The sequence below is a fragment of the Acinonyx jubatus genome, chromosome B4 (assembly GCF_027475565.1).
Source record: "Acinonyx jubatus isolate Ajub_Pintada_27869175 chromosome B4, VMU_Ajub_asm_v1.0, whole genome shotgun sequence".
Lineage (NCBI taxonomy): Eukaryota > Metazoa > Chordata > Mammalia > Carnivora > Felidae > Acinonyx > Acinonyx jubatus.
In genome coordinates, this window is record NC_069387.1 from 59,115,091 (window position 1) to 59,141,018 (window position 25,928).

The 25,928-nt window shown below is 39.6% G+C and overlaps 1 protein-coding gene and 1 long non-coding RNA gene across 8 annotated transcripts in view; both read left to right on the forward strand.

The window, feature by feature from the left end:
* The window catches only part of LOC106968818 (uncharacterized), an 89,046-nt gene extending 80,751 nt beyond the window's left edge, over positions 1-8,295 (forward strand). For 2 of the 6 annotated variants that reach the window (XR_008300184.1, XR_008300185.1), the window contains 2 exons: positions 1,781-4,102; positions 6,995-8,277. This is a non-coding gene — a long non-coding RNA (uncharacterized LOC106968818). Of the gene's footprint in view, positions 1-1,780; positions 4,103-6,994 lie in introns of all 6 variants that reach the window. The other 4 variants (XR_003413017.2, XR_008300187.1, XR_008300186.1 and 1 more) reach the window with 4 other exon arrangements.
* Positions 8,296-8,648: 353 nt separating this feature from the next.
* STK38L (serine/threonine kinase 38 like) overlaps positions 8,649-25,928 on the forward strand; it is an 84,692-nt gene continuing 67,412 nt past the window's right edge. Inside the window, exons 1-2 of one of the 2 annotated variants that reach the window (XM_053226059.1) lie at positions 8,742-8,804; positions 14,551-14,664. In XM_053226059.1, the coding sequence (XP_053082034.1) occupies position 14,664 (1 nt within the window). In that variant the 5' untranslated portion in view covers positions 8,742-8,804; positions 14,551-14,663. Of the gene's footprint in view, positions 8,805-14,550; positions 14,665-25,928 lie in introns of both variants that reach the window. The other variant, XM_027035806.2, reaches the window with a different exon arrangement.

A 25,928-nucleotide genomic window follows, 5' to 3' on the forward strand; every position in this document is an offset into this window, starting at 1 on the left:
AAACATATTTTTTTCCAGAGTGACCCTCTCTATATGATTATGATGTAATGTCCAATGTAGACTGAGGGATATCAATCCATAATATCATACAAGTGTGTCAGAAAAACTACACTAACCAAATCCCTAATGTGATTCAGCCTTTGCTCAGTCTAAGTACTGCGTAGCTGCAATTGTAACCTAATTAAAAATTTTTCAGCTGTGGTAAAGTACACACAACCAATTTTTTTTTATATTTACTATAAAATACTGGCTCTCCTTCCAATATCTTAAATTTTTTTGGAAACAATTATCCCCTGATAATGAGGACCTCCAAAATCTAAATTATTCCTGTTATGGATGAGTTAATTGAGGTTTAGAGAGTTTAAGAAATGTGCCCAAGAGCACTAGGCTAAGGAATCAGCCTTTAGTCCAGATATGGACCCTAAATGTGGTCCTCCTTCCAACACACAGTGTGACTCAGGAGAGACCCTCTGCCCTGCTTGCCCATTTGGTCTGTCCTATTCTCTGCCTCCGAGCATGGACAGTTTACTTCAGAACGCGGAAAATAGGTCTGCAAGTTGTACCATGTCTGAATTTCCCTCCAGGTCCAGCCCACAGTAGGAACATCTACTAGCATCCAGGCCATGTGGGGGTTTGTGTTAGAGACGTTCTCTATCTGGACTGTTTCTCCAGTCCTAGATATTTCAACATTAAAAAATAAAAATAAAAAATAAAGTAGATAATTGAAGGAGTAGGACTTGCACTTAGAGTCACTGAATAGGCTGTAAAAAGGGGAAAGAAATCCCCACCTAAAAGATAGAAGGTATAAAAAAGAAAGCCCCACCAAAACCTTTTGGTTTATAGATTTTCTGAGACCTCACACCATCTTGAAAGAGCTAATGCTAAAATTCAAACAGACTTTGAAGCAGTCATAATTACTTCTAAAGAAATCAATTTTGTTTCATATAGTCCATATTAAATAGCTAATACAGAGGAAAAACCAAATAAAGTATAGGAACTCTGTTCCTATACTATACACACATGACTTACAGTTAAAAATATGAGTGGTATCATTAAAATTCCTTTCAAAACTGGAAAGTAATCTCTTTTTAAAGTACAATAATTTTAAGTACTGGAATCACAGGATATGAATAGATACTCTACAACAAAGAGACTATAATAATTTTCTAGAATGTATTCACAGTATTTCAGTTTTTCTTGGGCTGCCTATATTAAACATCAATGGGTTTTCATAAGTTGAATTCGACTATTATGATGAAAAACAGTCTTTGGTGGGGCTTCTTTTTCTTACTTGAAAAAATGAAGTTTTTGTACTCAACCCTAAAATTAGGAATGGGGAAGACAGCAAGATTTAAGGGAAAAAAAACCCCACAGCTTTTCAGTTTTAAAAAGAAAACAACTTTTTAAAATTGAATTATAATGTTAGTGAATTTCTAATATCAGTGAAGATCATTTTTAGGAAACTGAAGGCACCAAACAAATTTCTTTTTTTCTTTTTAACTTGAGCTTTAAAATCTTTAAACCATATCTAGTGTAGTATATATCATCACAAAATATCACAGTGCCTTGCACTTTTCTTTTGTAAGGAGTGTTACTGTCAGTTTTTCTTTAAGAGGTGAAGAAAGGGCACCCTATAATAGCATTTGGAGAGTGGTTTCCACATATACAATGCAATTTCACATGTATACTGTACAATCAGTACAATCGCCAAATATTTCCGGTTTTCTCTCCTTCTTGGATTATCAAGAGATTCTATCCTGGCTCCGTCTTATTTGTATAGGGTCATGCAACTACTTCTGGCCAATGGGTTGTAAGCAGAAATCTCTGCTTGAGACCCTCCAAACTGCTTTTCCTTCTGGCATGAAGACTAGCAATGTTCAAGATGACAGCTTGTCCACTGGCCTGGAACCCCGAGTGACTCTAAGGAGCAAAGCCTTACTGATGACCTATAAAGGACATAAAGCATAAGCGGTAAATAAATCCTCACCATTTGAAGCCACTAAAATTCTGTGATGATCTGTTACTGCATTGCTTAGCCTCATCTTACTCATGCACTATATTTCCTATATCACAGATGGAAAATCCACTGTATCTTTATCTTTGTTAGGATCAGGAATTTGTAAAAATCAAAAGAAAGCAGACAAGAGTCAAAGCAGGAAAGGTCCCATAGGGACTTTCTCTCTCATCATGGATGTAAACATCACCAAAAATGTTCCTTAATTTCAGAGAATCCATTTGGCTTGTAGTGACAAGAGAAAAATGGGTTCCATTCTAAAACATGTTTTTGTTATATCACTAAATATTATTATTTTAAAAATTTTTTTAAATGTTTATTTACTTTTGAGAGTAAGAGAGACAGTGTGGAGTGGGGGAGGGGCAGAGAGAGAGGGAGACACAGAATCCAAAGCAGGCTCCAGGCTCTGAGCTGTCAGCACAGAGCCCGACGCGGGGCTTGAACTCACAAACTGCGAGATCGTGGCCTGAGCCAAAGTTGGACGCTCAACTGACTGAACCACCCAGGCGCCCCTCACTAAATATTATTAATGGAAATGATAATAGTTCGCTTGAACTGAATGCGATTATGTTCTGGGCCCTATACTTGGTGCTTAATTTATCTCATTTAATTTCACTTCATCCTCACAGTGATCCTAAGAACTAGCTATTGATATTGAGATCTTCCTAGCTTCAAACTAGTATTCTTTCCTTTATGGCCATGGGGTCTTATAATTTTCAAAGTGCCTTTACCATACATAATTCTACTTCATCTCTTCAGCAACTATTGTGTTGATATTCTTCATTTTGCAGATGCAGGAATAGGACTTCGGGTAACTTTTTTGATCTGTGCTGGGTCATACAGTGAGTATTAGAACCAGGTCCTTGGAATCCAGTCCTTTTGGTTCTTTATTACACTTTGCAGAACAATAAAAATAATGCAAAGAGATGGTTAAACACAATGTATTTTTCATTAATGCTTTTCTTCAGGCATCTGATTTACATAGGTGCTTTTCACTTTGGGGGAGACATAGCCAAAATCTTGGAATGGTTTAGACCCTCTGTGATAAATAGTTTGCCATTTAGTCAAGCAGGTTAAAAATTAAAGCAGGCATCAACTAGAAGTCATTGTTTCCAGGTTTATAAAGTGCTTTGCAGAAGGCAATCTGGTGAGAGTTTTAAATGGATTGTCATGTGTTTGATTAAACGGTCCGGGCAAATACCCCTGAAGCTTACAGAACAGAGCCTTTATTTTCAAAGAAACTCAGTTGCATTTAGCCTGGCTGAACTAGAGCCCCTTTGAAAGTCAGGACAATGACAAGAGGAGCCAGTAGTCAAACACTCTTAGGGTCAAACTGGAAAGGCATTATTCTATAAACTTTCTATTTTTTCCATAGTAAAAAAATTAATAGATTTCTATCAGGACACCCTTCCAGGAGGACTGGAAGTACCTATTCTCTCTCTCTCTCCTTAAAAAAAATTTTTTTAATCTACTGGCATAACATTATACATCATAATTTTTTTTTTCATAATCACATTAAGAGAAAACTTTTATTTTGTGTCTTTCATTTAAATCTTGAAATATACATATTATGATTATATATACATATATTATTTTTCAAATAATTTTCATACAAAAGATGTTACAGTCTTGGCAACGTGCTTTAAAAGAATTTCCAAACCTGACAAAATATTCTGAACATCTCCTCATGTCAATCATTTATCTATATATGATTTCTAACACATACATGCTATTATACTGTATGGGTCCGTAGTAATTTATTGCACCCATCCCTACTTTTAGACATCTAGGTTAATTCCAGCTTTTCACAGGTGCAAATAAATAATGCTGGATAAACAGCCTTGAAAGTGAATTTCTGCCCTTAACTCTGGTGTGTTTTAGGTGGTAGTCTTAAACCCATTTAAAGTATGGGGATTATTATCACAGTAATAGCTAACATTCACTGAGCATATTGTAAGTAGGCCAGTGACCTAAAACAAGTTTCTCTGTCTCCAGATTTCTTGTTTTTGCTTTTGCTCAGGAGTATTTTGTCTACCACTGGGAATCTGAGAGGCTGGCTTTGTCATTCGCTATCTAGTGTGACCTGAGGTAAGTCACTATAGCTCTTGAGCCTCAGTTTTATCATCTGTAAACTGGGGATAATTATACCTAACTCACAGGCTTATTGTAAGGATTAAATGAGATATTACAAGCAAAGAGCACAATGCTTAGCACACAGAAAGAGCTCAGTAAATGTTAGTTACTCTTTAATCTTAACATGGAGCGAATCAGAAATTAATATTACTCTTTTATTCACACAGAGAGGAGTGCTCAACCAGCTTGTCTTAATAATGATCTCTCTCTCTTAAAAAAATCTTTTTAATATGTATTTATTTTTGAGAGAGGGAGAGACAGAGTGCAAGAGGGGAAGGTGCAGAGAGAGTGGAAGACACAGAATCTGAAGCAGGCTTCAGGCTCTGACGTGGGCCTTAAACTCACAAACTGCTACATCATGACCTGAGCCAGAGTTGGATGCTCACCTGACTGAGCCACCCAGCTGCCCCTCCCCTCTTTTTTAATCACATTTTTTATGCTTTAAAAAATCTCCATACCTGTAGCTACATCTCCATTCTCATTCTTACTATTCGTGTCTTTTATTTTTGTTCCTGAATTAGTCTTGCCAAAGTTTTTCCTACTTCCTTGACTTTTCAAAGAATCACCTTTTGGTTTTTATAAGTCAAGTTCAGTCTTTAAAAAAAATTCCCTATTGCATTAATATTTTATATTTACATTTACGTTCTAGAACTGTATTTGTTTTTTTAATGTTTTACTTTATTTATTAAAAAAAATTGTATGTTTATTTTTGAGAGCGAGAGACAGAGTGTGAGTGGGGGAGGAATAGAGAGAGAGGGAGACACAGAATCCAAAGCAGGCTCCAGGCTCTGAGTTGTCAGCACAGCGTCCGATGTAGGACCCGAACCCACAAACCGCCAGATGATGACCTGAACTGAAGTTGGACACTTAACTGAGCCACCCAGGAGCCCCCTATTTTATTTATTCTAAAAGAGAGTGTGAGCAGGAGAGGGGCAGAGAGAGAAAGAAAGAGCAAATCCCAAGCAGGCCCTGCAGGGCTTGATCTCATGAATCCTGAGCTCATGACCTAAACTGAAATCAAGAGTCGGACGCTTAATCGACTGAGCCACCCAGGTGCTCCAGAAATATATTTGACTTTGTTAATCATAATAGAATTTACATCCATTTGAAAAATAGAATTATGTGTAGGATTAGTTATGTTTTGACCTATAATACTTGGTGCACATAAGGGCCATGGACCCCTGGAAGGGATTCTACACTAATCTTTACATCCTTCTACTTTCTTTAGGTTTCTTTTCTTTTTCAAGTTTCCTGAGTTAAGAGCTTGGTTTTTTGTTTTTACATTTTTGTATATTCTGTTAAATGCATTTAAAGCAATAAACTATCCTCCAAATACTGCTTTGACCATATCCCACAATTACAAAGCTGCATATATAGAAAAGCAGCTCTATTCAGCCAGTGGGAAGGTTTTATTAATAGTTTCCTTCTAGAGTCACCTGACTCAATCGGTTAAGCATCTGATTCCTGATTTCGGTTCAGATCATGATCTCACAGTCATGAGATCAAACCCCGCATGGGGCCCTACATGGAGCCCTGCATCAAGCTCCACAGAGCCTGCTTAGAGTCTCTCTTTCCTTCTCCTTTTGCCTGCCTCCCCTCTCTCTCTCTCTCTCTCTCTCTCTCTCTCTCTCTCTCAAAAAAAAAAAAAATACAGTTCCCCTCTATTATCATTTACTGCAGTCATTTGACATTCATTGGTTACTTACTATGAGGTAGTCCTAGGAGAGTAAGAGTAATACTGAAGAGTCACTTTGGTCAAAGAGCTTACATTTTCAGCTTACATGCTGAAAACAAAAATCAGATGAATTCTGGGAGCTGTAGAGGTTTTCAACCACAATTTTTCTCACGTTCTGGCCTATGATGTTAGCCTGTCTATGGACATTTAGCCTAGATTTGGAGAAGAGGGAATAAGTGAAAGAGGATAAAAATCCATGTACAACGGTAGGTTAATAAAGTTAGCAATGGCTATGGTCTGTATCTGTTAACTGGGTTTATTCCCTGAACTTTAATTCTAATGTCTGAGAATGTTGATGATTGCAGTTTTGGAAGGCCCTACAAATAATCTCTTATTTAGGCCATGAGTTCTTCATCTGGGTGAATGAAACTTAATGAAAAAGTAAATATATCCATTATATATATATACATATACCTACTTATATTTAGCATATATGTACATTCGCATATTTTTTTTCACTAAAGTCTGTAAATTAGCATTTCTCCCATTATGAAAGTAGTCAGCAAACCACAGTAACATTAGCAACCTGTGACTTCACCCCAAGAGAAATCACACATATTTTCTACCACGTTGAAGTTGTTGCAGATATCTAAAATGTTGTTTAAATAATGTGCGTCATTACTGCAAAATTACTGTAGGTCTTGATCTTGTTATTTAATGCATTAATAAAGACACAAATATGTAACTGTTATCAATGGCTGTGGAATAAGTTACCCCCTAAATTAGTGGCTTACATAACAAATATTTATAATTTCACTGCCTCTGTGAGCCAGGAATCTGGCCTGATTTAGTTTAGTCTGTGGCTCAGGGTCCTTTCCCAGGCTGCAGTCAAGGTGTCAGCTAGGGCTGAGGTCATCTCAGGTTGTTGGCAGTTCTTTGCAGGCTGTTGGACTGAGTGCCTCAATCCTTTGGTGGCTGCTGACTGGAGACCTCTCTCAGTTCCCTGCCAAGTGAGCCTCTCCATAAGGTAGGTCTCTGTGTGGCAAGCTGGTTTCCACCAGAGTGAGCAAGGGAGAGAGCAAGAGGTGATAGCAAGATGAAAGCCAGATTCTTTTTATAACTTTATCATGAGAAGGGACATTACGTCAGTTTTGATGTATTTTCTTTTTCAGAACCGAGTCACCAGGTCCACACTCAAGAGGAGGGGTTGCACAAGACAAGAATACTGGAAATGAAGATTATTGGGAGTCATCTTAGAAGCTGCCTACCACATAACTGTATCACAAATTCACTTTTTAGTGTTTCAATAACTGCATGTTAATAAAATCAATTTCCTTTGTAGCCCTAGATGGTTTATTTTATGCATTTAAGGACAATATTCTGAAAAAGATCCATAGATTTCACCAAGCTTCCAGAAGGGCACATGGCTTTAATTTATTTTAGTTCAGGCACCTTCAACAACTTCTTGCAGGAGTTTGTTTAGAATAGCATCAGTTTAAAAACTGGAGGTTAAAGCTTTAGTCTCCATATTATCCTCTTCTGATACCCTAGACTAGTCCATATTACTCTAGTGGTATGAAAAAAATGGCATACTGGAAAGTATAAAATTGCTCTAGAACATTCCACAAACTGTTCTCCATTCTACTCATTTGAATTAATGTATGTACGAGTGTGGTGGAGGGAAAGAGGTGTATAGGCCTCTGTCAAGCATGTTTGATCACAATGAAACTTCCTTATACTTGTACATGGCAATTGTCATTTGAGCCTCAAAAGGACCATATGATAAAGGTGGAAATGATTTCCTCAAGAATACACTAATTACCACAATAGTGCTTTTTCTGTTACCAAGCAATGTATGAGAAAAGCACCGAGTGTAAAAAAAGAGAGAAGTGATGTCATGAGGCTTCCCTAAGTCTTTTGCATCTATCACTTGCTCTTGGTGAAGTTAAAGATAATTATGTTTTCTGCAAGCACAGTACCAGCTTCATATATTGCCTTAGTAATCTCTAAAAGCCAGGGGTATGTGATAACACCTCCAATATGCAGATCAAAGATAAATTTGTTAACAATAATTGGGAACGATTCTCTTATTTGGTTTGCCCAGCAACTTTTCTCCCCAAAGACAAATGCATCATCTTCACAAAGTCATCTCTTTTGAGTCATGATGCAGGGGTTTTCCTCCTGGTTCACCGATCCTACATAAAGGAGCCCAGTACTGTCAGATATTTTAGATTTTCCAAGATAACCCAAGCAAGTTTTTCGTGTATGCCTCCCAGGTTTTTGTGGCGTTTCCAAATTTAAATCCCTTTCAAAAAGTCTTTGCAGTGGAGTCACGGTGAGATGGAAAAGGGTCAAGGAACCCGGGTTACTTCTAGATCCCACAGCTAGTGGCTAAGCAACTTGGTCAGCCAATCCATCTTTGTTAATTATCACCTTTTCGTAATCTGCAAATTGCGTGGATTCGTGGGAATTATCTCTAAACCCCTTTCCATTTCCAACATTCTTTGCATTACACTGGGAAATAGTGAGAAAAACTCTGTCATTTAGGACACGTGACTAATGTGGCAACACATTGGGCACTCTCATAAGAGGCCTGAACCAGTTTTGAGTAGATTAGAGGTAAGTGAGGTGAGAGAGATTAGTAAGGTTAGTAGTGACAGTCCCGCCAACTCCTCCAGGACCATCAGGAATTCACCAGGCGTAAGTGGGTGGGGCAGAGGAGCGGGCGTTGACGACAGAAGGCTACTTCCGGCTATGGCGCGTATGACGTCAGGGCCGAGTCGGACCGGCCTAGCCACCGAGAAGCCGAAGAGGCAGGGCTCGCGAGAGTTCAGGAAGGCCTCCCCGAGATTCCGGCGCGGCCGCGGGTTCCACCTCCCGGGGGCGGGGCGAGGGCGGAGCGGGCAAAAGGGAGCGGACGGGCCCCGGGCCGGCTGCGGTCCGTGCGGAGGCTGAGCCGGCCGCGGGCGCGACCGGAGGCAGGTGAGTACGCGGATGCGGCGCGCGGCGGCCGCGCTTGGGGGCCCCCCTCGCCGCGCCGGCCCCAACTCTGCGAGTAGGGGCAGAAGGAGATCTTATGTGTCTTTGGGTGTCCAGGGACGACTCGGCTAATGTCGGGGCTGGCAGTGTCTCCAGTGAAGCCCCAGCGACGGCCTTGGCCCGCCCTCTTGCTCCCCGAGGTGATACTAGCCCAGTGTGTCCGGAGGGTAGCCCTGAGCCCGAGGAGGAATCTTTGTGCTTCTCTGCTCTTCTCCCCTTCCACTCCTCGGCCCCCGAGCTCCCCGATCCCGGTCCCTGCCTGGGCTTCATAAACAATAACAAATGTCGCGGAACCTTTCCTGGTACCCCGGGCTCGCCCGTCCCATGCCCTCCAGCCCGTGTCACCGAGAAGAGGTATTCTAGGCATGGCTCAAATTGTGGGGGCTGCTTGTGTACCATTCCTAAAAACTGATGCGTCAGATTGCTAAACATTTCTCGGATCGACACAGTAAAGCCGCCCAGCTCCCAGAAGCACGGAGTGTTCAACACCGGTCTCAAAATCTGTCCCTACCCCTGGCACCGTAGACCCTTCTTTTAAACATCATTTGCTCCCACTCCCTTTTTTCCTCTTTACTGTCGGGGACAAACGAGTGGTTGCTTGGTATGGGAATAGGATAGGTTGTACCCGATTGAGTAGGAGACGTTTCGTCTTTAAAAAGTTATCAGGTTGAAAGCAAAAGAACAAACTTTATTTTCAAAACCGGTGGCCTCCCGTTTACTGATGCGGCTTTTGCTTTGTGGCATCACTTTTTGGGTTGCAAGTTTGGAGGAAAGATATAAAAAGAAATGGGGGGAGGAGGGGCGGGAAGAGCTGGGTGCTGGAAGTGGTGGTTTGTCCAAAAACTGCGATGCCGTTCTCACTTGGTAAAATGCAGAACCAATGCTCCTGTCTGTTTCACATAACTTGTGGTAAGTTCTGATAGAAGTCAACTGCTCGGAAAAGGCCTGAGTATTAGCTTTCTTACTGCTAAAGTCTGAGGAAACAACTCTTAAGTGTTTTAATTTATGCCTCCTGGTTGTAAGGTGGGAGGGAGACCTTGTCTTTTAGGGGGTGGGGATGGGATGGGGGCTTCAACTTCTCAGGTCTCCCTACTTTAAGGCAGGATCTATTATTAAGTCCAGTTTTTTCTTAGGGTAGATTTTTTTTGTCTCAGTCACATGTGTATATAACATACTGGGAACCTCTTTGTATTTGATTGACCTTTCTTTGTATGCCTCAGGATATATAAAACAATTAAGTTTACTATACTCTACCCGGTAGCTGAGAGGTATTATATGTGAATTAGCCACTATTATGACTATTTGAGGAAGAGAAATTAGTCCAAAATATGATGTTAAATTGTGATTACATTTGTTCATTGCATAGGTTTATCAAAGCACTTTTATGTGAAAAATCTTGATCTCAAAAGTAAAAAAAAGAAAATTTGGTTTGATCTGGCTTAGCTTTGTGTTTTTCTCCTGGTTAAGATGACTGATAACGTTTCCCATTTGGCTGGAATGTGTTTAGGACGAGAAATAAATTGGATGTAGTTTTTGTACTTCTTTGAAAGGACCTGCTATTGAGGAATGAAAAAAAAATTAAACTTAGAAAAGCCACCTTGAATGGGTGCAATTCTTTTTTAGCCTTCTGTTTTTTTTAGTTTATTTTAAAATGAGTCAAAGAATAGAGACTAGGAATATTTGTGCAAATGAATAGGTATCCTCAGAAGTTTTTATGCTGAAAAATTTATTTCAAAAGGTAGGACACTATAAAAACAAAGAATTTGTAGAAAATGGCAACAAAGCAATGCACTCAAATCAGCCATTTGTTTTCAGAAAAGTTCTCTCAAAGTAAGGGCAATGTCATTGTGTAAGCGAAGTTGGATAATACTATAGAAAATGCTTTCCAGTGATCCGGAATAAGTTGGAGGCTTGTTTTATGTGTGTGTGTGTGTGTGTGTGTGTGTGTGTGTGTGTGTGTGTGGCATTTTTTTTTTTAGGAGGAAAAAGAGAGCACATATCAAAGCCAGAAAGATTTGCATCTCAATGTAATGTTAAAATTATTTTATTTTACATAAATAGTGTAGGGTGAATCAAGCAAGCATATTGTCTTCTAGCATCCCCAGGATTACATTAAAATCAGCAGATGGGCAAGTTATGATTAGGTTAGACTTGACATATGCAGAAATTATGCTACTGTATTTTTATATTAAAAGTACCGTGGGCTTTTTTGAATGAAATAATGCAAGTAAGCTTTTAAGGCATAAGAAATTTTTAAAAAAATATATTAGTTTACAAAGATATTCTTAAGTCAGCAATTTAAGTGTATTAAATGAGTCCTTCTTTCTTCCCTCTCCCTGCAAAATTTTATTTAAGTCTCAACAGAATATTTAGCAAGGTAAGACCAGTATATAAGTGCATTGGGTTACATAAAGCTCCTGTCTCCAGGTAAAAGTTTGGTAATTGACAGGGTTTGATTGTTAAGAACATTTAGAGAGAGGGAGAAGAAAGACAGCCATGAACAATATTTGCTGTCTGGTGCACTCAGATGAGCTGTAGTCTCTATCTTCAAAGAGATGTAAGTAATCTACATTGGGAGGGAAATTTACCCAAATAACTGATACATGATGCATTTTGTGGAGAAGCCTAGGAGGGGGGGATTAAATTCTACTAGATCAGATAAGGAAGGTTTTGAGGGGGGAACAGCATTTGTGTAAATGATTTGGATGATTTAGTCATGATAATCATAATAAGTAAACACATTATATAATGCTGATTGCTGCTAAACCCTTATATGTACTAATTTACCTGGGTTTAATCCCTGTAACAACCATATGGAGTAGGTATTTTTTATTATTTCCATTTTGCAGACAGAGTAACTGAGTTACCAAGACCAGCTAACTAGAAAATCATAGAACAAGGGTTCCAAGCCAAGAATTCTGGTTTATACCTGTCCCTGTGCTTACTCACTATCCTTATTTTCTCTTCCATTCTTGATGGTCTTTCTCAGGTCTGTTTCAAAAAATTGATTTTGGCAAATGCATTTCACTGACACATAAATTTAGGGCTCAATTTTCTAGAAAGACCTAGAAAGCTTCAAAATAAAGAAAACCCAGGTAAATAAGTTATTTTTGGAAAGTTAGGTAATCCATTTCAAGAAGTTACTCAAATGTATGCAAATTAAATATAACCACTGAGTGGGACTTTTGATAAATTTGACTTATTACCTAGTAGCATACCCATAAGGATTTAGGAATGGGAAATTGTAACTATATTAACTCCTTTCCCTAATGGAATGTTTGAATCATTGTATATTTTGGCTTGTAATTTTAAAAAATCACTTGGCACTGGGTCATTTTGGATTGAATTGGGAAGTTGGAATTTAGTTAATGATTGATTGTCTCAGCCCCTTGAGTTTTTATTTCCACCAACAGCTCAATTTATTATTCCTGAATCATGTTTTTTGTTTGTTTGTTTGTTTTGTTTTGTTTTTAAGATTTTACTTTTAGGTGATCTTTATACAAAATGCAGGGCTCCAACTCAACCCCAAGATAAGAATTACATGCTTTACCGACTGAGCAAGCCAGGTGCCGCATGAATCACGGTTTTGAATAGAGTGTTGTACATGTATAAAATGAGAGATGTTCGGGGCTCCTGGGTGGCTCAGTTGGTTGAGCGTCCGACTTTGGCTCAGGCCATGATCCCACAGCTCGTGGGTTCAAGCCCCACGTCAGGCTCTGTGCTGACAGCTCAGAGCCTGGAACCTGCTTTAGACTCTGTGTCTCCCTCTCTCTCTGCCCCTAACCCACTTGCATTCTGTCTCTGTCTCTCTCAAAAATTAATAAACATTAAAAGAAATTGAAAAAATAAAATAAAATGAGAGATGTTCAATCACTGATACTTTATGTTAGGGCAACTTTGAAAGCTCTTTGGGATTGTAAAATAAAAGGTGCCATACAAATGCATTGTGCCTAGTATAGGCCTACTCAAGAAATGCTTCTTTGTTGAATGAATAGTCCGAATGATTTTATTAATGAAGTTGCAAGAATGGTTCACATTTGTTATTGTTTATCTAAGTATTGGGATCACAGTAAACTCAACTGGGTTTAAAGGTTAGGATAAAAAGTATATCTTGGCAGTGGTAGGGGTACTGTCTACCTAAATGCAGACACTTCAGCTCCTTTGTCTGTGTCCTGATTGACCAAATTCCTAATAGAGTTCCAGAGGCACATTTTCTGTGATTGAGTATAGTAAGTGTTCTCTCCTTGTTTGATTTGGGTAGATTGTAGAAAACCTCCACAGTAGGATAATTCATGGTTTGGTGAGCTTAAAACCTAACAGAAGTAGCAGAACTAAAGCCAAGATTTTTTTTTTAATGTTTTATTTTATTTTTGAGACAGAGAGAGACAGAGAGAGACAGAGCATGAATGGGGGAGGGTCAGAGAGAGGGAGACACAGAATCTGAAACGGGCTCCAGGCTCTGAACTGTCAGCACAGAGCCCGACGCGGGGCTCGAACTCACAGACCGCGAGATCATGACCTGAGCCGAAATCGGCCACTTAACCGACTGAGCCACCCAGGCGCCCCCTAAAGCCAAGATTTAAAGCTCATATACTTTTATTATTACAATTAGACAAAACAAATATATATATACACACATATGTACGTACATATATACATATATATACATAGCTTAAATTAATAGTGATGAAATATTATTTCCATTTATCGCTGCCTGATTGACAACATTTTTAGGATCTTCAGCCCATAATTTCATGCAGATACTTATAAGACAACTATGCTTTGTTGCCCCCCCCCCCCCCAAAAAGTTAAAAGTTTCTCTAAGTACAGATTTGGTTTTGAAAGGTTATTTTTAGTAAAAAGGACTGTGAGTTGGTCCCTCAAAGGGAAACCAGATATACTCTCACCTCCTTGCTGGTAGAATTTTTTGGCCGTCTTTTCCCCTAATAGACTAGTTTTGTCTACATTGAAAATTTACTGAGACAGGCAGCCTCCCTCTTAGATGATCTGCACAGGCCTTAGGGAAGAGGTTAGCAGTGACAGGTCATATAGTGAGCTGACCATTCACACTGCGTAAATTGAAAAAGGCCTCGAACTTTAGCAGTTTTATGATAGTGCTTGTACTATGCTTAGCTTTTAAATTGTTAAACTCCTTGCCTTCTCCTGAATTAACACTAGACCAGTTGACAACCCAAAGTGATGTTAATTCTCTGGCCACCCCATGCAGGGTTTCTTGTTTTCCTTGTCTTCTGCTGATTCTTATTGATTCCATGGGTATAGACTTTTCACATATTACAGCCAATAAGTCTGATCCCATTACACAGGCAGCATCCACTGTTTTCTTACTTTTTACAATGATTTGCTGTCTCCAAATCTGATTCCTAATTTTGAAACATTTTCACTGTTTTTGCAATTACTGAGTATGATGGAGTTAAAAATACTTAACACCTAAAATCCATCACAAATACAACTTCCCCAGACTAAAGAGCAAATAATGGAAGCCTAAATGACTGTGCACGGTTGTTAATACTATCTAATTTTGGCCAGTAGAGTTGGTGTACGTTTGCTATGGAACCTAAGTTTCATTCTGTCTAGGAAAAGTTAAAAAAATTGAAAGTTTGGAAGCAGGCTTCTGTACACATCAGTAAGCACTTTTTTATTTTTATTTATTTTTATTTATTTTTTTTAGCGGCGGGGTGGGGTCTGTCCTGCTCTCCCTCCATACAGTCACTGCTATTCTACTTTTATGACTTCGAGATTTTGGCTACAGTTCTCTAGACTCTTCAGCAATCCTGGAGACACAGTATGTAACTTGTACATTTAATATGAAAAGTGCTTTGTGTAATGTGTGTTTCTCACACTTTGTCTCCCAGCAAGAATTTATAGACTGAGCTCTCTCTATATCATCTTCCCTTCTGACGTATTCTTGGCTCTTTTCTCTTCCTGAATGTCACCAATCAGTATACGGGTCTAATAATAATTTTATCAACAATTAGTCACTTATCACTTACTATGTACAAGACATAATGCTAAGTATTTTATGTAAATGTTATCTCATTTAATCCCTGCAGCAACCCTATGAGTTATTATTTCTGCTTACACGTGAGGAAACTGGAGTCTATGGAGGTGAAGTGACCAGATTCATGTGGGTAGATAGTAAGTGATGGAGTTAGAAATTGATCCCTAAGTTCCAGTTTACTTTTCTCCTGTATTGCTTTATTTTATCTAATAAACTTCTCCCCTGCCGTTTAATTTACTTCCTTCTTCTAGTCCCACCTGAGTTTTCTTTCTTCCCTTCACTTCCTCCCTTTTTAAGTAGTTATTTACAGTTTTGCATGTCACACAAATTCTTTTGGGAAGAGTATACAGAAATACATGAGCTGTATTCAGGTTTCCTGTAGAAGGGCACTTGCTCTTGGAGGGAGCTTATTGTAAGAATAATGCTTGTCGCACATTTTATTTGTATTGTGCTTTAGAGTTTCTTAAAGCATCCCCCCCCCACTTTTTCTTACTTAATCCTCCTGGCAAACTTTAACTCAGGTCTTTAGGTTAAAAGGTGCTGCAGGCAGTTTCCTAAGGACCGTGCACAATTGGTTGAGATGCATTTCTTGTCCTCAGCAATTTTTTTTTTTATTTAAAAAAAAATTTTTTTTAATGTTTATTTATTTTTGAGACAGAGAGAGACAGAGCATGAACGGGGGAGGGCCAGAGAGAGGGAGACACAGAATCTGAAACAGGCTGCAGGCTCCGAGCCGTCAGCACAGAGCCTCATGCGGGGCTTGAACTCATGGACTGCGAGATCATGACCTGAGCCGAAGTTGGCCGCTCAACCGACTGAGCCACCCAGGCGCCCCTGTCCTCAGCAATTTTAATGCTGAAATAAATGACATAATCAAATGTTCTGACTTCACTCAAGCAAATTAAGAGCAAATAACTATCATTACAGCACGGCATTTTCTTAAAGGGTATTATGGTTTTGAGATTTGAGCTTCCTTTTTGGTCAAAACTGAGAAGTTGGAATTTTAGTTCTGCATTTTAAATCATGAAATGTTAAATGTCCTCCATTCGTGTGAGTCAGGTGAATGATGGTCAAGTTGCTGCCTACCTCATGCTGCATACAATGGTTTCATTTGACTAAAATAATCTTGGTGAAGGAATGGGGTAGAGGGAGTACAGACAAAATTTCAATGGAGATCCTAACCAGGGCTTGAGGAGGTGTCTTATAGTGTCACTATTGTAGGAAATTGTATGTAAACTTTAAAGAATGGATAAGCTACATATACTCAACTTCTTTGAAAGATCAGAGAACTTATTCAATGATCCATCTTTGAAATTTTATCTTGTGCCAGTATCTCATTTTATTAAATTTGATTTGGACTAAATTTGGATTTTTTTCCTTAGTGAAGCATCTGCCCATTGAGTTGGCCCCAGTGTGGACACACCACATCATGTTTGCCCTTCATAGTTTTGTTTTGTTTTGTTTTTTTGTATTTGTCAGCAGAGGCTGGTGGCCTGGTTTATAGTACTAGGGAATTGCTTTTTGTTGTGTTTTTACAAGAGATACATTTCATTTGGACACATCTTTCAAATCTGGTTGAGGATATTTTCCATATGTCCACTATTATCTAGCCAAACAGAATAGACTTTTTCTATTTTTGTGGCTAGAGTGGAAAAATGTCAGTCCTGCATTGCATATATTTGACCCACCGATGTTCTTAATATTGGCAAATCCTAAAGGAATCGCAGACTCATAATGTTTTAGTGAGGTTAATCATCATAATTCAACATTTATCAGCTATTTGCAGGGCCCTGTGTTAGGTACCATGGCGAAATAGAGACGAGTAAAATGTGTTGCACTTCCACTTAGAAAGGTTCAATCCAGTAAGAGACATGATGTGTGGGTACAAATAACTGTAATTCATACAGAAAGTGATAAGTGAGTGACAGGGCACTGTGGGAGCAGAGGAAGGAGGGATGGCTTCTGGCTGCAGAGATTAGGAAGTCTTCCTGTGTAAAGTGAAATACGAATTGGCTATTTAAGAGTGAAGGACAGGCCAGGTAGAGGGATTAGCGTGAGTTGGATATATCTCTATAACAGCTGATAAATTGTATGTTAATTATTTACTTCTCTCTCTGCCTTGTTGGATTTGAGCCCACGGAGCTTAGAGAACAGGTGTTTTTCAGCTTTTTATTCTCTGCATCATCAACTGCTCAACCTGGTACATTTAATTAAAGCCACACTTTAGTAACATTATAGTGGCAATAGTGTATTTGGAATGGATTCAAGGGAAGAGGGACCAGAAATGAGGGACCAATGATGAGATTAACCTATTTTTATTAATTTAATGTTTTTTGATTTGAGTGTAGTTGACGCACAGTGAGTGTCACATTAGTTTCAGGTGTACGACATAGTGATTCAAGTTCTCTATGTGTTACGCTTGCCACAAGTGTAGCTACCATCTGTCACCATACGACGCTATTACGGTGTCTCTATTCCCCATGCTGTGTGTTTCATCCTCATGACTTATTCATTCCATAACTGGAAACCTGTACCTTCTACTCCTCTTTACCCGTTTTGCCCAACTCCCTCCCCCTCTCTGGCAACTATCAGTTTCTTCTATGTATTTATAAGCCCGATTCTGCTTTTTGTTTATTCATTTGTTTTGTTTTTTAGATTTCACATGTGAATGAAATTTTATAGTATTTCTCTTCCTAAATCTGACCTATTTCACTTAGCATAATGCCCTCTAGGTACATCCATGTCACAAATGGCCTGATCTCATCCTTTTTTATGGCTGAGTAATATTCCCTTGTATAAATATATGACATCTTCATTATCCATTCATCTGTTGATGGACACTTTAGGTTGCTTCCATTTCTTGGCTATCATAAATAGTACTGAAATGAATGTAGGCATGCATATGTATTTTTTTAATTTGTGTTTTTGTTTTGAAGAGACTAATCTAGGAGATAGATAGTAAAGTCCTTTTTTTCTTTTTTAAGTTTATTTATTTATTTTGAGAGAGAGAGACAGCGTGAGCAGGGGAGGGGCAGAGAGAGAGGGAGAGAGAGAATTCCAAGCAGGCTCTGAGCTGTCAGCACAGGGCCTGACACAGGGCTCAATCCCATGAACTATGAGATCCTGACCTGAGCTTAAATCAAGAGTTGGACACTTAACCGACTGAGCCACCCAGGTGCCCCAGAGATAGATAATGAAGTTGTTCTAAACAAGGTGGGTTTGGAAAAGGGAGAATTGGATGGATGGGTGTTGCCCCTCCAACTTGAGACCTAGGGAGTTCTTTTGCTGTGAATTACCTGTGGGGGTACGTGTCATGTCATGTACCAGGAGATACAGTAATAGAAAGACATGGTGCTCCCTCAGACAGCAGGCAGGCAGCTAGAGAGCCACAGTCCCAGGTATAGAAATAATTGCAATAGCACATAGCTGCTATGATGAGGGAGCAGTAGGAGGAGCATCTAAGGGAAAGGAGCACCTATTTGGGAGAATCAAAGCAACCTTCCAGGGAGGTGGTAATGTGTGAGCTTAAACTCGAAGGCTGAGTAGGAGTTTTTCAGGCCAGCAAGCAGCGGGAGGACATGATAGCATAGAGATCTAAGAGACTGTTTAGAGAGCCACAAAAACCTGGGTTATTTTAGTGTTGGGACGTGAAGATGGATAGGATAAATGGACTTGTCTTAATAAAATAGCTTTTTATTTGCCATGTTTTTTTTTTTTAATATTTATTTTGCCCAGCCCCTGCACACTGAGCTTTTGTAAGGGAGTGTTTCTGTTGCCTCTTAAGCCTAGTGGAAGGCATCTGTCTGCTTCCCATTCCTAGCCTGCAGGTATACTGGTGGTGCTAAATTGGTGATACATTGTCTCTCTCCTTCCATTTTGTGAAATTAAACAGAAACAATTGCTAACAATAGCCAGAGAGATAAAGGGAGGAAGCCGTGCACTGGAGACCTTTTCTCTGATGAATGCCTAGAGCCACTGGGGGTGTCATATAAAGAGAACTGCAGCATCAAAGGGTAGCTTCAAGAGTACTGGACTCAAGGGAGCAGGTTGTGGTAGGAACCTAATTATTTACCTTTCCCATAAAGTTTTATGGAACCCGTGAAATTTTCCCAGAACTGTAATACCTAGTGCTAAAGTCCTTTTGTTCTGGTTTTAGACTTGATTTTTTTTTTTTTCCATCTTCTCTACTCTGACCCTTACTATATTTTAGTAACTTAGCATGACTCTAAACTTCAACTGGTGTGAAACATGGAGTCTAGTGTGCCCCTCTCCCACCTTTTCTGGTCATTCAGAAACCTGCCCCTGCAAATCACGATTCCGAACTATGCAAACATAGTCTGTATCAGACAGCGGGAGTTAGGAAGCACTCCAGGTTTCTTTTTTACATGTTTATTTCCTACAGCCATTTATTCTTTCTGTCCTGTGGATTGGTCACTAAAACAGAATATAGAAGTTGTTTTAGAAGGACAACCAAAAAGTTCATTAGAATTATATCCATTGTGGGCACTTGGGTGGCTCAGTTGGTTAAGCGTCTAACTTTAGCTCAGGTCACGATCTCACGGTTCACGAGTTCGAGCCCCGCATTGGCCTCTCTGCTGTCAGCACGGAGCCCACTTTGGATTCTCTGTCCCTCCCTCTCTCTGCCCCTCCCCTGCTTGTGTGCTCTCTCTCTCTCTCACACACACACACACAAAATAAATAAATAAACTTAAAAAAAAAAGAATTATATCCATTGTATTTCTAGGTCGGGGCTTAGCAGCTGTGTTAGCGTTAGTGCCATTGGTGGTAATAAAAGTTTATGGGCACTACCAAGAGGAAATTAAAGACAAGAACAGGAAAAGAAAAAGAAGGGTTACAGAGTGTTGGGGGAGGCATAGGGTAGGGGGTGGAGAAAAGGTGCCTATGGTTAAAGGGTCAAATACCTGTAACAGCAGTTACTAAGGTGCCACTTAGTGGGACAGGTGCCATATTGTAGGATTAAGTTGAACTGCAAGTAGTCATGTTTGCAAATACACCGGCTGTATTGTTATGACAAAAATGACAGTTTGTTTTCATCAAATATTTCTGGATTTTCAAAATGTGTGTATATACCTGTGCCTCTGTTTTTAGAATTGAATGGAAAGGGTAACAGAAACCAGCAGATTTTAAATATTAGTGAATGTTACAGGTACTTTTCTGAAATGTAGTATAGCTTTTAAGATTTAAATCCACAGATTACGGCTAGTCCTAGTCAGGCAGAGGTGGCAGGAAGGGAAGAGTAAGCAAGAATGTGGTCGGGTAAAACTGCATTTTCATACTACTCATATAACAGGTCCCACAGAAGGGAAAATAGGGTAAGAACCTATTTTCTAGAGCCTGTAGTCTCCTCTACAGGTAAACCAAGTACGCTCTGCTTTCAGAAAACAAGAGGCTTTAATTCTTCAAAACATTTCCCTACCACTGGCTAACAAAGTCAAAGAATAAAATCAGGTATAATTTTAGTTTTTCTGTAATGTGACAAAAAGTTATTTCTCGGATTGTGAGGAATACTGGATGGAGTTGAAAGTCTTTGACTCATTTTTCAGAGCTGAAAGATGCTGTATTGGTCATCTAGTTGGGTTCCTAACTGTATGTGTTCCCTCTAATCTCTGGGAAGTGGATGGTTAGTCTTTGTCCATATACTTTAGTTCCTTGCTAAAGGCAGAACACCTAAATTTCATTCCCTTCAGTGGCTGGTGTTCTCCAGCCTTCTGTCCCCTATTCTTTTCTTCTCCTTCCACATGCTGTGGGATCTGGATGATCTCACATACTCTGATATCTTCAGTGACCACTCTGTGATGATCGCTTCCAAATCTGTACATCTTGTTCAGACTTCTTCTGAGCTCGGGACTCCACTGTCCATCTCTTTCTAGAATATTTAATATTTAAGGTGTAGACTTTTCCAGCTCTATAAATCCCAATTGTTTGTGTGTGTCCAGAAATAATGAGGATTAGGGAAATTTACTTACATTTAGCAAGTGACCAGGAGACTGATGCAAACACAAGAATGCCAACTAAATTAACCTATTAAGATAACTGAGTAGAATGGAAGCTTGAATCATTTGGTCATCATACTGTCACCCACAAGGACAGTCTTCATGGGAAGCATCACTAAGCCATGAGAGCCTAATGGAGCCTCTTTTTTTATAAGGATGCCCCTGCCCAGCGCTGATCTGATTGTAGGCGGCGCATTTCAGCCTCCGACAGTGCGATGGAAAGGCAGGCAAAATATTGCAGGTCAAACTCCTGCTTTTTCTCCCCCAGATTAATGTAACAGTGTTCTGCTAACACGGTTTCTTTCGCCAGAAGTAAACAAAATTGACAAGGTTTCAGCTTTCCTAATTCACATTCTAATCCTGCCTCCTAGAAACTATACCCTGTTTGCTTTTGATTGGACTTGTGTTTCTAAATATTTTCAGTCACACATTTTCTTGGAATTACTTATGTTGATAGCTAAATTCTACCACTCTATTTGATTCATGCTGATATTACTCCCAGAGGGATGATTTAATTTTCAAATTCTGTGGGCATTTGCTTTGTCCCTGTGTGCTGACTATAAGGCATTGATTGCCGAGTCTTGAAAACTTCTCCAGGTATGAGCTGACCAATACAGGGTACGGTATGATTTTCACCTTCCTTGTTCCTGACCTTTTATGTCCATTAGCTCAGCCTGAGATTGAGACTGCATACATTTTGGGGTGGCCATTTCACATTTTTTTTTTTTTTTTTTTTTTTTTTTGGGACAGAGAGAGACAGAGCATGAACGGGGGAGGGGCAGAGAGAGAGGGAGACACAGAATCGGAAACAGGCTCCAGGCTCCGAGCCATCAGCCCAGAGCCTGACGCGGGGCTCGAACTCACGGACCGTGAGATCGTGACCTGGGAAGTCGGACGCTTAACCGACTGCACCACCCAGGCGCCCCAGCCATTTCACATTTTTTAATTGATGTCAAGCTTTGTTTAACAAATATTTTTAGTTCTGTATGCCTATGAGAGTTTGTCACAATTTATGCATAGCATTAGATTTTTTTTTTAAATCCAAATATAATTCTTTACCTTTTCTCCATTAAATTTCCTTTGTTAAAGTTAACCTTCTACTAAAAATGTTTTGGGTTCTGAATCTGCTGTCCCCTTTTTGACTATTGTCTCCATATTCCAGTTTGGGATAAGGATTTTGAGAAGGATACATTTGATAAGGATAGGACTTTATCGAGTTAATATATCCAGATAATATAATTGTCTAAGCTCAGTGAGTCTTGCAGAACTTATCTATGAGCACTCCGAATTTTGTTGCTTAATTGGTTGTAGACATTCAGCCCATTTGTCTTCATCTTTCTCCCTTCCTCCCCCTAATAAGAATTGGAGAGTGGGGCTTGTTCAGTCCTTTCTGAAGTCACAGAGATGATTTGTCCTGTGGATTTGCCAGCAAAAGAAATAAAAGTTGCTTGGCAAGACTTGTTCCTCCTGATTCCATGCTGAGTTTAGTGATCACCTATCTTTGTTCAAAAGCCATCTGCCTTATCTGTTCTAGAATTTTCCTCAGGATGGATGATAAGCACAACAGTTAGTGTTTTGTAATGTTTTGTAACATCTATGTTCTTTTGTAATGTTCATGTTCTTTCCTCATTTTGAAAGATTGGGCAGTTTCAGCACAGCTCTCTGGTCTTCATTTGTTCGTCAGAGTACTTAGAGCACTTGGCCGCGTTCATCCATGGGTCCATGATTCGCAAACTGATCAGCTGGCCAAGTCAGAAGATTTGCAGGGCATGCGGGTGGCTCTCTGATGGCCTTCTGTGTCCTGGGCTTTAGCTGCCTCCTTGGGCATCTACTTTTGGCCTTTGTTCCCCACCCCACTGTGAAGAGAGGCAGAGCCTGAGTGGTGGCTGATGGGTGTGCATCTATCTGACTGGGAGTTCTCTATAACACAGGGGTTGTGCTTCCCCAGCAAGGATGTCATAAAATAGAAATATGTAAACTGTAAAGTGCTATGCAAGTGTAATATTTTAAAAGAGCAAAACAGAAGTGGTTTTTCTTTTCTTTTTTTTTCCTGTTATATGTTAACTACACCATTTACCTTAACAAACTTACCCAGCCCTATTGCACACTTTCCCTTCCAGACAGAAATTCAGAAGCCCCTTTTGTAGCCCTTTAATGGTTTTCTTAAGTTCACTCATTGTGGACATTTGACTTCCTGATACCATCTTGCGTTTCTTTCATAGGCATCCATGTTGTGTATGTCTCTTCTTCATGTCTTCGAAAACTAAGTTCATTGGAGAGCTCTTTGTGCAACCAGTCTTTCCAGAATCTGCCCTCTTTCTCTGTCGTTCATACCCTTTCCAGTCTACAAACCAGAGCTCTATTTTCTTCTACCAAATCATTTCAAGTTTTACTTTTTTCCTACACAACTAGGATGAATAGGGGCAATACTGTTTGGTTACACCTTTCTCCCCCATGTTTTCCTGACTCATTCTCTTTCTTTAATTCATTCTCTCTCTCTCACCCTTCTTTCTTGGCTACTTTTAGTGATGTAACTTTAGGAATTTTTACTCTAAAACCTAGGAGTTTCAACCTGGTACTTTATCACGTCCTGAATAGATCTAGAATATTTTCCTTATTCTTTTAAATTCATTTTGAATTTATAATTTAAATAGAGCTTAAAATGGATACTGTCTCTGGGGGAATAATCATGATTTCTGCTTCCTTTGTGTTTTCCTCACAACACCTAGTAAAACACAGATATTTCACATAGGCATTCAGTGTAACAGGACCCAATGAGTGTGGGTTCTTATATGTGTAATTCAGGAGTAATCCAAAGTCCTTATGGCGTCTGCAAGTCCTGTGTGTTGCACCACCTCTTACCTCTCTGAACATTTTTTCTTACCACTGCTGCTCACTCGCTCTGTTCTTGCCATGCTAATCTCCTTGCTGTTTCTTACAGACACACTCCTGCCTCAGGGCCTTTGCATTGACTGTTCCCTGTGTGGTACCCTCTTCCCCCACGTTTTGAAATCACTTTTTTCCCACCTCATTCAAACTTCTTTCTCGATGGAACCTTTCCTGATGACCTTATTTAAAATTTTAATGCCTCTCTCAACCCCTGCACTTTCTATCCCCTCCCCAACTAGAATGTAAGCTCCATAAAGGCAGGGATTTTATGTTACCTGTGTCCCTCCTGCCAAGAACAGCACCTGGCCCATGGTGGATACTCAGTAAATATTACTCAAAGCTGGTTTAACTAGAGTTGTGTTCTTGAGAGCTTCCTGAAACATATTATGCATCTTCCCTTTAGAGTCTCAGACAAGAGTTACTTTTATGGGAACTGTAACTTGTGTCCTCTGATGTCCCACATTCCCATTCCCAGTCATCATCACAAACTTCAAAATTGCTGTCAGATTTCCCAGTACTTCCATTTAATCAGCTAATTACTTGCCATGGTCACATTCATATCCAGAAGGTTTCTTTCCTTACTTGAGAGATGGGAGGCTTAGCCAGGCATTTATCAGATGCCGTGATTTTTAGCTGTCGAAGAATTCTAGCAGATGTCTCAAAAGTTGCAGTCCCCATTAAAACTCAGTTTACTTCTTTGTCAGCTTTAGTCTCTAGAATATTCCAAATCAGCAATTCTTTATGTTCTACCTTTCCACCATTGCTCTAGTCCAGTTCAGAGTCCTATCACATCAGACTCAGTGATCCTTAACCGTATCATATATACTTATTTGTGAAATTTCAGTTCTCTTGGGGCGCCTAGGTAGCTCAGTTGGTTAAGCATTCGACTTTGGTTTAGGTTATGATCTCGCAGTTCATGAGTTTGAGCCCCGCGTTGGGCTCTGTGCTGACAGCTTAGAGCCTGGAGCCTGTTTTGGGTTCTGTGTCTCCCTCTCTCTCTCCCTGTCCTTCCCCGGCTGGTGCTCTGTCTCTCTCTATCTCAAAAATAAATAAACATTAAAGGAATTTTTAAAACGTCAGTTCTCTTTCTTTAATACCCATGTTTGGGGTATGTGTTTGCAGGGACCTGACACCACATTGTTGTTAACACCCTTCCTGTTTGTTTTTTTTGCAACAAATAATTTGCTAGACTTTTCTCATTATTGTCATTTTTTTTTTCAGAGCATAACCAGCTTCTTTCTTAGTTACAAGAATATCTGAAGTTTTTCTACCTTTTCTTCAATGTTAAGCTTAAGTCACTTGATCAGTGAATCAAAATTACATAGTGACTTCTGGGAATATATCCAAAGGAGAAAGAACACAAACTCAAAGTTGTCTGCACCCCCATGTTCGTAGCAGCATTATTTTTATTTATTTTTTTTTTAATTTTTTATTTTTTCAACGTTTTTTATTTATTTTTGGGACAGAGAGAGACAGAGCACGAACGGGGGAGAGGCAGAGAGAGAGGGAGACACAGAATCGGAAACAGGCTCCAGGCTCCGAGCCATCAGCCCAGAGCCTGACGCGGGGCTCGAACTCCCGGACCGCGAGATCGTGACCTGGCTGAAGTCGGACGCCTAACCGACTGCGCCACCCAGGCGCCCCACATAGCAGCATTATTTACAGTAGTCAAGACAGGGAAACAACCAAAGCACCCACTGTTGGATGAATGGATAGAGAAATTGTGTATGTGTATATGTATATACACACACACGCTGGAATATTCAGCCATTTTAAAAAATGAGGAAATCCTACCATTTACAACAGTATAGATGGACCTGAATATTGTTATGCTAAATGAAATAAGCTAGATAGAGAAAGACAAATATATGTGATCTCACTTATATATGGAATCTACAACAAAACAAAACAGACTCATAGAAAAAGCGTTCAGACTTGTGCTTACCAGAGTCGAGGGGAGCAGGGAGGACAGGGGAAAGCTGGTCAAAGGTACAAACTTCCAGTCACAAGCTAAGCAGGTACTAGGGATGGAATGAACGTCCACCATGACAACCCCAGCTAACACTGCCGTATGCTATGTAGGAACCTTGCTGAAGAGTGAATCCTAAGAGTTCTCATCACAAGGAGAAAAACGTTTTCTTCTTG